Source organism: Calonectris borealis, chromosome 2 (genome assembly GCF_964195595.1).
Source record: "Calonectris borealis chromosome 2, bCalBor7.hap1.2, whole genome shotgun sequence".
NCBI lineage: Eukaryota > Metazoa > Chordata > Aves > Procellariiformes > Procellariidae > Calonectris > Calonectris borealis.
The window spans coordinates 93,487,966-93,497,675 of NC_134313.1; the positions used below are offsets into that span (position 1 = coordinate 93,487,966).

Genomic DNA, 9,710 nt, shown 5'->3' on the forward strand with positions numbered 1-9,710 from the left:
CAAACATGCGTTCAGAGATAAATGGGTCAGGAGTTACAGTATTTCTAATGTTCAGAGAATTTGTAGGCTTCACATCATTCATTAGTTCAGCATCACAAAACCAGCAATGAACTAACAGTTTCTGGGCTATTGACAGTACTTTTTAAAACAAGTGCTACATATCACCACTATACAGTCATATTTCTGTTTGCTTCAGACAACACTGATTTCACAATGGGCTCCATCAGTGCAGCAAATGCAGAATTTTCTTTTGATGTATTCAAAGAGCTGAAAGTCCACCATGCCAACGACAACATCTTCTATTCACCCCTGAGCATCATTGCAGCCTTGGCCATGGTTTATTTGGGAGCAAGAGGTAACACTGAGTTTCAGATGGAGAAGGTAAGTTACCTAAATGGATACAAACTCCTTTTGATCCTGTTCAACACAGCAAGAGATTATCCATTTACATCTGTGGGACTTTCTCCAGTTGAGGGGAGAAAGTCACATAGTCACATTTGGCATTGGATTCAAACCTGCCTAGAAGAAGAATGGCATTCCAAACCATGAGGTTTGGATCTGGAGCTGAGTTTTCACTTCCCATTGCTTTTCGCCATGAAGAGCAAGAACGGCCTTTGGTTTCCATTGAGAAAGAACAGTCTTGAAGAACGGTTAAGGCAGGTCTTTTGCTTCAGCTTATATTATCTCACAGACCTGATTCCTTCCAGGTGGAAAGGACAACTTGTAATATACAAAAGATGAAACATTCAGAAAACAAGAGTCACAGTTATAAATACAATGCAGTAAGGTTGTAGCTGGTTTATAAACTGAATACCATTACCTGGAAAAGAAGGGATCTAAGCTGAGGATCTTAGTCACAAATTTTCAGTGTGATACATGCAGTAAAAAAACTGATTTAAAGCCCACGTGAAACTTCTCAGTTCATCTATGTGCTAATCAGACCTGCTTAGTCCAAACCTATAGTTTCAATACAAACATTAGTGACTCTCAGTGGACTTCACGTATTTAATTTCTTCTATTGCTACTTTCAAATGCAGGTTCTTCACTTTGACAAAATTGCAGGACTTGGAGGAACTACTCAGACCAAGGTACAGAAATCTAAGGTACATTTATTTCTCTTTCACATTTTTCTCCTGAGAATAGACTGTTCTGACTTGCTTCAAGTAGGTTCAACACCTTCCCAAACCTTTGCTAATGCTCTTAATTTAAGAGATGTAAGTTAAAAAAAAAACAGGCTGCACATGTTGCACCAGAAAGGTGACAGGACAGGATAGGATGCTTTGGGCACCAGGCTACCTTCTTGTGTAGACGAGCATCTGCACACCTGCAAGTACTGCTGGGGAACAGCACTTGAAAGGGGCTCAGCACCTGGAGCCAGGGTACAGCAGTTGGACTTGCAGCTGAGACTCCAAACTGGGGTAGAAAGATGCTTCGTCAGAAAAGAGCCCAGAAGCCTCAAAGGATGGAAAGTAACCACACTATTCCAAAAGCTACAGGGACTTTTCCAGCCTCCAATTCCCACTGCTACTCCAAGAGCACCATGAGGGGTCCCAGTGCCTTGATACCACCTGTGTGCTTTCCTCCGTGTTAATCTGCTGCCTCTGTAAAGAGAACACAAGCCATGCTCCCTGGCCTGTCCCCATCCACTTGGGATCCACAAGCACAAGGTGGGACTTGCAAAGAACAAGAAGACTTTTTTTTTTAATAAAGAAAAATAAAGGTAATATCAGCTAGAGCATTTAGTGGCTGGTTAAGCATTTAGAAAGGAGCAGTTCAACACATTTCTCTTTCTCATAAAATGAAGTCCCAGTCGCTGTTTATCATTGTGCATTTTTCTTACACGCTTTTAGCCTGTGTCACCTGGCACATTATTCTTGGGGCATTAGTCAGTTGATCCATTTTTTTACCGTATTATGAATCACTTCCTGACTCCCTTGTCATCTAGCACCCTTCTCCCATCTGCAGCTTCAGCAGAAAGCTGCCATGAAATTGCAAGCAGAAACTGGGAACCAGAGGCTCTCTATCTATGACAACTCGCCAGTTGCAATCATTGACACCTGAATTTTTCGTTTTGTCACCTCACTCCTGACCCATACAGTTTCAGATTCATCACTGAGGTTTTCTGCTTGTTATCACCTAGAATGAGTGTCGTCATATGCTATGAATTAATTGTACATCATTAGTGGCTTATATTGAACATCCCTCCCATGGAACTTTTAGACTATAGTACATGTTCATTTGCAAATGTCCAAACACTGTGCATTTTCCCATGTTATTTGTACCCTATAAGTAATTCTCTTCCTAGTAAAATAAGCTAACGGCTATACCTTTTTATCTTCTTATCAACAACTCAGTGTGGCAAGTCTATGAATATCCACATACTGTTTAAAGAACTTCTCTCTGATATCACTGCACCAAAAGCCAATTATTCACTCCACATTGCCAACAGACTCTACGCTGAAAAGACATGTCCAGTCCTACCGGTGAGTTGTACATTAAGAGTGATTTCTTGCTAAACCCTGTATAAACCTGTAGTCCAGGAGGACCGGCCAGAGTAGGTGATCTGTTGATCCAGTGGTCCCCACTGGTGTGGACTTCCACAGCTTTTCCCTTTGCCACAGCCCTGACAAAAGCCTGAATGGAAAGCAATTCCAGGCAAAAAGATGGCCCTATTAAAAAATGAATGGAATAATAAACAAAACTATTTGGTAATGTAACTCCCGCCTTACCGCTTGCTCCCCCAAAGCCTTTTCATTTTAATAGGTTGTTCGGTTTCTTTCAGGAAATAATTTGACTTGAGCACATTTCTTCACTTGAAAACCTCACCTCAAAAACAACTTTTGAAAGTGTCAAAATCTTCCATTTGACATTTTCAAAACAAAACATACAAATATTCTAAATCAAAGAAACTTCTTATCTTTAAAAATAAGGAAAAATGCTTTTTAAAAAAAGGAGTGGACATAATGATAATAAAACACTCTGAAATGAACCTGAAACAGTGTTTTTGGATCAGGCTTTCTTCAAGAAAATATTTAAACATTTCTAATATATACTCTTAACTGGTCAAGTAATAAAAATGTCAGATCTGAAAATGTCATGGATCAGAATAATTTTTCTGGCCCAGTTTTAGCAGGTTCTTCCAGGAAGTAAGCAATGAGAACAGTCTAACTGTGGCATCACTATAAAAATCCTTTTAGCCATATTTTATTTCATCTTCATACTGTTTTTAAAAAATTACTAGTTTGGTGGCTACAATTGCTGTCTTTACAGATCTACTTAAAATGTGTGAAGAAACTGTACAGAGCAGGTCTGGAAATGGTCAACTTCAAAACAGCATCAGATCAAGCCAGACAGCTCATTAATTCCTGGGTGGAAAATCAGACAAACGGTAACGTCAGACAAGATTTTGAAATATACTTCCCTCTCGCAACTGTATTTGAACAACTTCTGGAAAGACTAAACATTAGAAGGGAAATTTCCTCCTCCCGTCCCCATTAGTGGATATTGCCTGTGGAAAGGGATGACTCCATTGCACCTGTGTGGCAGTAATGGTGTGTTCTAAACATATCTGGCAAAGGCAGAGGTGCCAGGATATGCACACTTTATATGCACACTTTTTGTGTCTGGAGAGCGTAACTCATGCAAGGTTAATCCCAGCTTCTCTAAAATATTTGCATAATTTTACAAGGATGTGCTGGATGGGTAAGAAGTGGGCTTCCAGGTCATGAGAAGGTCATATACGCACTAGGCTGATGGTAGGACAGGAATGATTCAGGAGCTTGTGTATATTTATTGTGGGAGAAAAACAAGAGTGAAGTGTGAGAAAGAAGCACAGTGAGAAACAGAAAATCTATACTGCTGCTTCCCTCTCCTGTTCCTTCTTTTCTATATAAATCTTTTTCCAAGCACTGGTTAGAAATATTCCCGGGGATACTGTCCCGGTTTTGGCTGGGATAGGGTTAAATGTCTTCCTAGTGCTGTGTTTTGGATTTAGTATGAGGAGAATGTTGATAACACACTGATGTTTTCAGTTGTTGCTAAGTGCCCTCCTAGTCCAAGGACAGTTCCCGTGCCTACTGACTGAGCTAGGTACACAAGATGGGAGGGAACATAATCAGGACAGCCAGCCCAGCTGGCTAATGGGGTATTCCATACCATGTGACGTCATGCTCAGTATATGAACGGTAGGCATGATCCAGTACCGATCGCTACTTGGTTATCGGTCAGCGCGGGTGGTGAGCAATTGCATTGTGCATCACTCATTTTGTATATTTTATCATTATTTATTATCATTATTTTCCCTTTTCTGTTCTATTAAACTGTCTTTATCTCAACCCACGAGTTTTCCTCACTCTTACCCTTCCGATTCTCTCCCCGTCCCACTGGGGGGGCGGGGGGAGTGAGTGAGTGGCTGCGTGGTATTTGGCTGCCTGCCAGGTTAAACCACGACAGATGTATACCACTCTTGAACCTACTTGTCTTCTCGCAGAAATGTTTGGCCAGGTGCCAGTCATTCTGTATTAAACCATCCTCATGAACCCGAATTCCATATGCAGACCTTTGAAGAAGAGGAAGTCAAGTCAAGCAGCAGCATGTTGACTGACCTCTAAAATGCAAGACTACTGCTATGAACCTTACCACTCTCTGCCCTGCTTCTTCCTTAAAGGACGGATCCAAGATTTCCTTGCCTCAGGCTCCGTTGATCTCGATACCATGCTGGTCCTTGTGAATGCCATTTACTTCAAAGGGATATGGAAGACAGCATTTAAAGAAGAACACACTCGAGAAGTGCCCTTCAGTGTGACAAAGGTAGGGGGCACAGACACAGCTTCTGGCCAGGGAGCCGGGCTGTTGGCTCGCACAGCCAGCAGGTTGGGTGTTACACATACAACATGCCGTGGTCATTGGCTGGGTGATTTAGCTGGGCCCTCGCTGTCAGGTTTGCAAGAGCTGTGTCTGACCAGAGCACACCAGCAGACAAGAGAGGAAGATGGAGACACAGCTCTCCTTCAAAGGCAACACGCTTGAAGATCGAGTCCTGTCCCTTTCAAAGGGCTTGTACATTTGCCTGCCTAAAGAAAAAATTGCTCCCCGGTCACATCATCTCACGTTTCTGTTTTTGCAGCAAGAAAGCAGGCCTGTGCAAATGATGTATCAGAACAGTACCTTCAAAGTGGCAGTGGTGGCTGCAGAGAAAATGAAGATCCTGGAGCTTCCGTACGCCAGCGGGGAGCTGAGCATGTTGGTGCTGTTGCCTGATGACGTCTCTGGCCTGGAGCAGGTATGGCCCTGGCAGGGGAAGCAGAAGAGTTACCGCTTCAGTGGGACTTGGCTGCCCTCAGACCTTTTGCTGCCCGTTCACATCCCAGCTGCCCACACCAAGGCTGTGGTGGGCAGACAGGGGAGCACAAAATCCCCCCCAGGTGCTACCAGGTGCACAGGCAGAGACTGGCCTCTTAGGAGAGCCCTGGACTCAGTCTGATAAAAGGAAGGTAAAGGAACATCGTGCTGCTGTAGCCCTGCAGAAGAGGATGTACGTATGGGCAGATATATTTTTTTTTCACTGAGAGGTAATTTCACCCACCCCCTCATATAAACTGAAAGAAATGTTGCTAAAAGTGATGAGAATTAGGCATTCTTTGCAGGAATCACTAATGATTTTTTTTTTTACAAAATCCTCATTAAACATCATAAATGAGGCTGCTTTCAAAAATTACTCTGATTATGTCATCATGGAATGAAAAACGAAGTTAAATAAACCATGTTCTTAATAAAATATTCTTGATTTGAAATGGTGAAACCAATCAAGCTAAACTAACTGATCAATAACACTTCATCAGTCAAGTCTTCAGAGAGTCTTAAATATAGAGATGGAAAGGAAATCCATGGAAGATATTTGGAAATTACACATCAGACAAAGAAAACAGAAGAGACTTGGGTCGAATGGGATGAACATCAACAGCAGAAAGAATCCATGAATGTACAAGGACAGAAAATGAGAACAGCATAGAAAGTAAAAGAAAACATCAAAACTGCTTTAAGTCAGGTTGAGTCAGTTTTTGCCAGATGCATGAAAACTAGTAAAAAAAATGGTTTTATCCTTTAAAGAAAAAAAAGAGAAAAGTGGGACTAGTATGCAGTGAGGCAAGAATACAAATATAATCTACTGACCGTGCAAAATTAAATTAAACTTTTGTCTTGGTCTTGGAAGAAAATGAAGCTAAACAAGTGAGTGAATGCAGGATGCTAATGGCAAGGAGGAAATAAAAACGGACAGATGCAAGGGAGAAACAAAACTTGAAACCTTAATTTGCTTCAGTCAGGTGGACTAGATTATCTTCATGCAGGATTTCTGAAAGAAGTAGCAAAAAAATCAGTATTCCAATGTCAATCATTTAAAATAAAGTTATTACAGTGTTATCAAATTACCTATCTGTACTCAAGAAAGGGAAAAAGTGATGCAGCCTGCATTATATAACCCATTAGTCTTATTTCAGCACTTTTTTGGACTTATGTTATAGAGTTATTGAAGACGTAGAAGAGTATGCATTTGTTAGGTACTATCAACTGTAGGTAAATTTTCATGGCCTTTTTTTGCAATCTCTTTCACAAGCTGACTAATTTGCTAGGCTGTGAAACTGTTGGATTGTGCCTTATGAGACACAAGATTAGTTGGACAGAAGGGGATGTGCCAGACGGGTAAGGAACTGAATAAAAGGACAGTGACACAGGCAGTACTGGAGAGGCAAATAATAACTCACAAGAAGGATGTTGATAGGATGCACTTCGGGAACCATTCTGGTTTGTTTTTTTTATGATAGCCTTGATTAAAATGAATGGTAGGAAGAAGTTGTATTTGCATCCCAGACATTTCATTCCCTGCCTCTCTTTGCAGCTTGAGAACAAAATCAGCTTTGAAAAACTTACGGAGTGGACCAGTCCCAATGTGATGGAAAAGAAGAGAGTGAAAGTGTACCTCCCGCGCATGAAGATTGAGGAAAAATATAACCTCACATCTGTCTTAATGGCCTTGGGTATGACCGACCTGTTCAGTCCTTCGGCCAATCTGTCTGGCATATCTTCAGCAAAGAGCCTGAAGATATCTGAGGCCATCCATGAGGCGTACATGGAGGTCAATGAAGAGGGCACTGAGATGGCAGCCTCAGCGGTGGTGATGGGAGGCATCAAACATTCGTCTGACTTTGAAGAGTTTAGGGCTGACCACCCTTTCCTTTTCTTGATCAAACACAATCCAACTAACAGCATCCTCTTCTTTGGTAGATATTGTTCCCCCTAAAGAAAGAAAGAGCTGGCAATGATGCTTACCTTCCCCTCAGAAACAGACCCCCTTTACGATAACATTGTAGCGTAATCTCATCTTTTCAATATTTTCTCAAGTGGAAAGCCTAATCTAAGAAATGCCCATCTGGGAAGCTTCCATAGCAATGACATACCTGCAGTGAGGAAACAGCAGCAAGCATGTTTACTTCTTTCCCTTCTCATACTGATTTCAGGATTGCTTGAGCTGAGAAAGACTGAGCCAGCAGAGATTAGAGGCACCCACCAGCCAGGAAGGGGCCAAGTGATTTTCACTCGAGGAACAAATTGCAGGCATGACTCCAAGCCTTTGGGAGTCCATCACATAGAAAGGCATGGGTGTGCTCATCCCATTCCCTGGTAGCATCCTGCTGACAAACCCATGTTGTTGTTCCTGAAACACGGGCTTTGAGATCTCCAGTCTGGAGGACATGCTTGTGGATAAGATTCTGCTATGCAGGTTATCGACTGGTGCCTATGTAAATTTTAATTTTTTTTACTTAGCTGTTGGGAAATGGTATACATGTCCACTATCACCAGAGTTGTCCTCTCACCATGAGTTCCTCACCTAATTCTGAATTTCTTGCAGAGGTTCTCCAAAGTCATGGAGAGTCTCCCTTCCACTTCAGAGAGCGCAAAGGGATCTAACTTTGTGTAGGTGCAGTTATGCCTTCTCACAGAGTGTAGATTCAAAGCCTGAAACATGGATATCTGGATGATCCGGATGATCCAGATGATCCAGAACTCAGTGAGAACTACCAGGCAAAAGAGGTGTCTGAATGCTTGTTTAAAACATTGGAAGACACTTCAAATTTGAGAACATTTTGATTTTTGTGAAAAATCCTGCAAATGGTATTAAAGAGTCGGATTTCTCTGTGGGAGTTTTGTGAAAAAACACAGCTTTCAAAATAATCACTGTCTCTATTGAGCTTGCTTAGCAAGTAAACTTCAATTAGTCCCTGGAAAGCCCTCAGGTGAAGTTCAAAACTCAAGTACATTATTCTTCCATGATGCAGCTGGGCTTCTTTGTTCTTATGATAGTTCAAGGCTACATCTCTTGTTTTTAAGAAATACCTGAGAATCATAATATTCTCTGTCTTTTTCTTCCTATGTGTCCATTGCCATCTGCAAATATGGTTATATTGGCTCAATACTATGTCCTGTTTTCATTCTAATCACACATTATTGATTTTGATGCATATAACTGATTTTTTTTGTTAACATAATAAAAGAAAACCACAAATGCTTGTCATGAGAATTATATTAATTTTCTGGACCACAAACCATTAAAAATAGCATTACATTGATAACTGTTGTGAGTAAAATGGGATTTAGTACAAAATCCTATTTTTAGAATGAATAAAGCATGTAGATATGAAGTTTCCTAGGCATTTATGAAATGCTTAAATGCACACATCTAGAGTTTGGTTCCTCTATGTATTACAGATTACCAAGAAATAGCCCAATAGAATACTAATTTATTCTTATGTATTTTTCAATACAATTGCAATGGGTATTGAAGATGCATGGACGATTAGTCTGGTAAATATTTCAAGGAACAACTATTCCAGCAGCTCTGCCACTTTAGATGATTAAATCATCTGAAAATCATATAACTCAAAAGGCATAAGAAAGAATAAGTAGATCAACAACTACTAGGCAAAGCATTTCCCCACTGAGAGTCTTGAGAAGAGGAACTTTGTCACTAATATCGGCTATTTCCACATTAGCACATAGTGTGGTATGATAAAAGCAGATCTGTAAAGAAAAGCAGCTGGTGCTACAGGTCTGACATCCACATTATTTGAATATCACCAGGATATTTGTGATACAGACTCAGCTGTTTGTCGTTGGTAAACCCAGCTATTTTACTAAGTATACTTTAATTTTTGTTCTTTAGAAATGAAAGCAGTGATATGAACAGTTCCAGTAGCTGCAAAATTTCAACATCTCAAGGTTTATCTTAAGCAGTTTATTCACCTTTTGCATCTCTTGTAGCCAGAAGCAGTTGATCCAGTCTGTTAAATTTAAAAGCCTGTAGACTTAAACAATAAGAAGGCTTGAAATGGGTTAAATTTGCAAACTAGTCTTCCCGTGATTATCAAACTGGAAAGTGCTTAAAGTACAAAGATATGCCTCGGTGACCAACGTTGTTTCCTGAATGACAACAAAGGTCAAAATGAAGGAATGGGAAAAAAGCAAAGGAGCCATGAGGCTTACAAGCAAGTGCAAAGCTTCCCCTTTCTCAAAAGGGAAAACAGGAGGCAGCAAAAAGTGCAAATTCAGCAATACTGGACCAAACCTGCAACAAAGTACCAACAGCTAGGACCTGGCCCTGGCCACCACAGACCAGGTAGGAGGCACAATATTTAAAGGGCAGTGGAAAAGTATTC

At 40.9% G+C, this 9,710-nt stretch overlaps 1 protein-coding gene across 1 annotated transcript; it reads left to right on the top strand.

The window, feature by feature from the left end:
- Positions 1 to 213: 213 nt before the first annotated feature.
- On the top strand, positions 214 to 7,406 carry LOC142079050 (ovalbumin-related protein X-like). Its single transcript, XM_075142559.1, has 7 exons — positions 214 to 381; positions 1,038 to 1,088; positions 2,355 to 2,483; positions 3,271 to 3,388; positions 4,667 to 4,809; positions 5,126 to 5,281; positions 6,896 to 7,406. Exons 1-7 carry the CDS (start codon positions 214 to 216, stop codon positions 7,295 to 7,297), a joined length of 1,167 nt encoding a protein of 388 aa, XP_074998660.1. The 3' UTR covers positions 7,298 to 7,406.
- The last annotated feature ends 2,304 nt before the right edge of the window (positions 7,407 to 9,710 follow it).

What these genes read in the sequence shown, in the direction of transcription:
- LOC142079050 (XM_075142559.1), top strand. Translation starts at nt 214, where the DNA reads ATGGGCTCCATCAGTGCAGCAAATGCAGAATTTTCTTTTGATGTATTC. An exon ending in AGACATGTCCAGTCCTACCG is followed by an intron (nt 2,484 to 3,270) that starts GTGAGTTGTACA and finishes CTGTCTTTACAG; the next exon opens with ATCTACTTAAAATGTGTGAA. An exon ending in GGTGGAAAATCAGACAAACG is followed by an intron (nt 3,389 to 4,666) that starts GTAACGTCAGAC and finishes TCTTCCTTAAAG; the next exon opens with GACGGATCCAAGATTTCCTT.